Here is a 4,383-nt window from a genome sequence, read left to right as displayed (position 1 = left end):
TCAGCCTTCCGAGTAGCCGGAATTACAGGCATGCGCTACCACGCCCGGCTGATTTTTTGATTTATTGTAGAGATGAGGTCTCGCTGCCCAGGCGGGTCTCGAACCCGCGGACTCATGCAATCCACTCACCTCAGCCTCCCAAAGGCGCGGGATTACAGGCTGAGCCACCGAGCCCGGCTAAGAACTTTTTTTAGATGAAACTTCCTGCCAATTTACAAGTGACACCATTGGGTAAGTAGTTGCTGTGGTGTAAATGTTTGTGTAACTCAAAATTCCTATTAAAATCCTCACCCTCAAGGGGTGGTATTAGGAGGTGGTGCCTCTGGGAGTAATAGGTCATTATGAGTGGAATTGGTACCTTTATAAAAGAGACCTCAGAGAGCCAGCCAGCCCCTCCTGCCGTGTGAAGACACTGCAAGAAGGTGCCATCTGTGGACCAGGAAGGGAGCCCTCACCAGACACTGAGTCTGCTGGCCACTTGGTCTTGGATCTCATAAGGAATCACTGTCTTGTTGTTTGTAAGCCACCTAGTGTATGCATGTTGTTACAGCAACCTGAACAGACCAAGACAGGAGTTTCCTGCCCCCATGGGAAGCAGAGATGTCCAGGCAACACAGTTCTCACCTTGAGCAGAGCCTGCAGCCACGGGGAATGGAGGAGGTCGTAGAGGAGACACACCCCGTTCACATCCCGGCTGTAGAACAGACTCAGCTCCTGCATCAGGAGCCTTAGGATTTTGGAGAGGCCTGGAGAAGGGAGAGAGCAGAGACATGGCAGCAGGTGGGGTGGAAAGGAAGGTGGTGTCAAGGTAAAAGGCAACTCAGGCAAGTGGGGCTCCTAAGCTATGGAAATGACACTGACTTTAAGACCACAAGACCTGGCCTCCAGTCCTGGTTCAACACTTGACTACACAAACTTCAGAAAGTCACGTAACTCTCTGAAGCCCAGCTTCCTTGTGGCTGTGTAAGAATGAGCTAGGTCTCTCATTGTGTTGATCATAATAGACAGATACAGGATGCCATGAGAGTAACATGGCTGCTTTCCCCTACCTTTTCGTCTAACAGGCCTGTGGTTTATCCCCAAATTCTAGTTGTTCTCTGGATCCTCTTTCTTTAATCCAAACACAGAAGTATTTGTTTTCACCCTTTCCAAAAGCTATTATTTAAAAACTTTAAATCCCAATAGGCTGTTTAATACAAATCTCAGGACCAGGCATGGTGGCTCACACCTGTAGTCCCAGCACTTTGAGAGGCCGAGGTGGGAGGATTACTTGAGCTCAGGAGTTTGAGATCAGCCTGGGCAACATAGCCAGGCCTTGTCTCTAGAGAAACTAAACTCCCTCCCCCTCCAAAAAAAAAAACCTCAGTAGTTTCCTAATTAAAGGAACTAAATAGATTTTAGTGAATGCTTGATTTTTTTTTTGCCATGTTTCATAGTGTTGCAGTGATATTTAGAATTAGTGATATTTAGAATATGAACAAGTTTAAAAAGTCTAAGTTTTACATAAAACATTGTGGGGAGGGAGAACAAAGAATGTTCTGAGCCCACTGTGTCAATTTATTTACTCACTGTCTTGAAATTTGCTCTTAAATTTATCATTTGTAGTTATAGTCATGCAATCAAAAGTGTACAAGTTCAACTGGGCACAGTGGCTCACACTTGTAATCCCAGCACTTTGGGAGGCTGAGACAGGAGGATTGCTTAAGCTCAGGAGTTCAAGACCAGCCTAGGCAGCATAGCAAGACCTGGTCTCTACAAATAATAAAAAAATTAGCTGTGCATAGTGGTGCATGCCTATAGTTCCAGCTACTTGGGAGGCAGAGGTGGGAGGATCATTTGAGTCCAGAAGGTCAAGGCTGCAGGGAGCTGTGATCACACCACTGCACTCCTGCCTGGGTGACAGAGTGAGACCCTGACTCAAAAAAGAAGAAGAAGGAGAGAGAAAGAGAGAGATGGAGGGAGGGATGAAAAGAATGGAAGGAAGGAAGGAAGAGAGAGAGAGAGAGAGAGAAAGAGAAAAAAGAAAGAAAGAAAGAAAGAAAAAGAGAAAGAAAGAAAGAAAGAAAGAAAGAAAGAAAGAAAGAAAGAAAGAAAGAAAGAAAGAAAGAAAGAAAGAAAAAGAAAGAAAGCAAGCCTATGGGAATCTGCCTAGTTCCTGCAGTCCCACATCTAGTTATATTGTAAGACCTTTCTGTCTAGAGCGAGAACCCCAGCGGCACATACCATTCTCCGGACTGGTGCTCGTGGAGGGTTTTGAGTCCTTGTCTGGTGGATCTTCTCCTCTGTCTGACTGTATCATCCCTGCTGCCCAGGCTTCCAAAGAGAGCTCAGGACCAGGAACCAGATCAAGAAGCGGCACGCAGCACCCTGGGTCACACTGGCCACCAACCCTGGAATATATTTTCAACAGTGTTGACTGAGCACACCATGCCCTGGGCACTACCCTGGGATCCGCGTTGGATAAAACAGCCTTCCCAGGTCCTACTCTTTGAAGTCACCATCACCAGCTGTGTGAACAGGAAAGCCACTCTTTCATAAAATGCTTCCCTACCCCCTTGTTTTTGAACAAGATACAAATGATGTTCTGTTTATTTTTGTGTTTTGTTTTGGTTTTTTTGAGTTGGAGTCTCACTCTGTCGCCCCGACTGGAGTGCAGTGGCCGCTCCCGGCCACCGCAGCCTCGACCTGCTGGGCTCCGGCGATCCTTCCGCCTCAGCATTCCGAGTAGCCGGAATTACAGGCATGTGCTACCACACCCGGCTGATTTTTTGATTTATTGTAGAGATGAGGTCTCGCTGCCCAGGCGGGTCTCGAACCCGCGGGCTCAGGCAATCCTCACCTCAGCCTCCCAAAGACGCGGGATTACAGGCTGAGCCACCGAGCCCGGCCTGTTTATTTTTGTTCCAGCTCTTTGCCCAGTAGGTTTCACCCATCCCTAGAGCTCAGAGGAAACTTCCCTGACCTGACTCCCCTCAGGAATCCTCCCCCACCCCGTCCCCTTTGCACACTATAGCTTTCCACAGAGGAACCAGCTAATCTCGATTCCTAGTGTTATGGGTTATGACTGAGGCACATCCTCTTTTTCTGAGTCAGGGTCTCACTTTGTCGCCCAGGCTATAGTACGGTGATGTGATCATAGCTTACCGCAGCCTTGACCTCCTGGGTTCAAGCAATACTTCCATCTCAGCGTCCGGAGCAGCTAAGACTACAGACGTGTGCCACTGTGCCTAGTTAATTTTTAAGTTTTTTATTTGTGGAGATGAAGTCACTATGTTGCCCAGGCTGATCTGAAACTCCTGTGCTCAAGCAATCCTTCTGCCTCAGTTTCCCCAAGTGCTGGGACTACAGGTGTGAGCCACTGCGTCCAGCATCTGAGGTGCATTCTTAGAATTTAGAAGCAACATAATAGTGATTTTTTTTTCTAACTAGTCCTCCTGGCTCAACCCCAAAGTCTGTCAGATTCTAGGCAGTGGTTTTTAACCCTGTCTGAGTCACCACCAGTTTTTAACAATTAATTTGAAAACATATTTTTATGTTTATTTTTGATATGACTTTAGGTAGGTTTATTTATTTATTTTGAATTGGAGACTCACTCTGTCGCCTAGGCTGGAGTACAGTGGCACAATTATGGCTGATACCACAGCCTCAACCTCCTGGCTTAGGCAATCTTTCCACCTCAGCCTCCCAAGTAGCTGAGACTACAGACATGTGCCACCATAAATGTCAACTTGGTTTCATTGCATTGCACTTGAGATGAGGTCTCAAGATGGCAGCTGGAGCTCCAGCCATCATGTTGACATATTAGCCGGCGGGATGGGGGAAGGGATTATGAGGATGAGGGCAAAGGACAAATGCCCACTGCCCTTAGGAAGCTTTCAGGAGCTGCCCTACACAATGAGAAATCACCTTATGCCCTGTATAACTTTCAGATGTCCCACTAACTTCAAAGTCACTGAAAACAACCAAATTATAATTATCTGGACTTTACATATAATCGCAAAATATTTTGCATAGGTTTAATGCACGATGAAGTTGATGGAATGCTACCACCATAAATGAGGAATGCATTTGTTTTGCTTTGAATTGATCGCCAATTCAGAAAATCATGTCATTTGGGTTAGTGTTGTTTGTGGTATTTAGGGAATCACTGCAATACGTCCCTACAACAGACTATATCAGTCTCTGCACTCACAGCTGCTGCGTTCCTGGTAGATTTTGTTATAGGTTCACACATGTGTTAGTTCATTATATCTTTTGGTATAATGAGGTATCATATTTACATGTTAAATTATACAATGTCTTATTATCAACTATGTTTCTTTAATTTGTCCTTTTTATTATTACTGGCATTACGTGGATTTTTTTTTTTTTTTTTTTTTTTTG

The 4,383-nt window shown here is 45.6% G+C and overlaps 1 protein-coding gene across 5 annotated transcripts in view; it reads right to left on the bottom strand.

Annotated features, from left to right (window-relative positions):
* Positions 1 to 2,307, bottom strand: part of MPP4 (membrane palmitoylated protein 4) — a 52,683-nt gene extending 50,376 nt beyond the window's left edge. For 4 of the 5 annotated variants that reach the window (XM_008069244.2, XM_021718163.1, XM_021718164.1 and 1 more), the window contains exons 1-2: positions 2,224 to 2,307; positions 625 to 746 (exon numbers count right to left, since the gene is read on the bottom strand). In XM_008069244.2, coding sequence (XP_008067435.1) covers positions 625 to 746; positions 2,224 to 2,299 — 198 coding nt within the window. In that variant the 5' untranslated portion in view covers positions 2,300 to 2,307. The remainder of the gene's footprint in view (positions 1 to 624; positions 747 to 2,223) is intronic. The other variant, XM_021718166.1, reaches the window with a different exon arrangement.
* Positions 2,308 to 4,383: the final 2,076 nt, after the last annotated feature.

The sequence above is a fragment of the Carlito syrichta genome, unplaced genomic scaffold (genome assembly GCF_000164805.1).
Source record: "Carlito syrichta isolate Samal-C Ts95f unplaced genomic scaffold, Tarsius_syrichta-2.0.1 Scaffold311878, whole genome shotgun sequence".
NCBI classification, from domain to species: domain Eukaryota; kingdom Metazoa; phylum Chordata; class Mammalia; order Primates; family Tarsiidae; genus Carlito; species Carlito syrichta.
The sequence above is the reverse complement of the archived record's forward strand: the minus strand, read 5'-3'. Positions and strand labels throughout refer to the sequence as shown.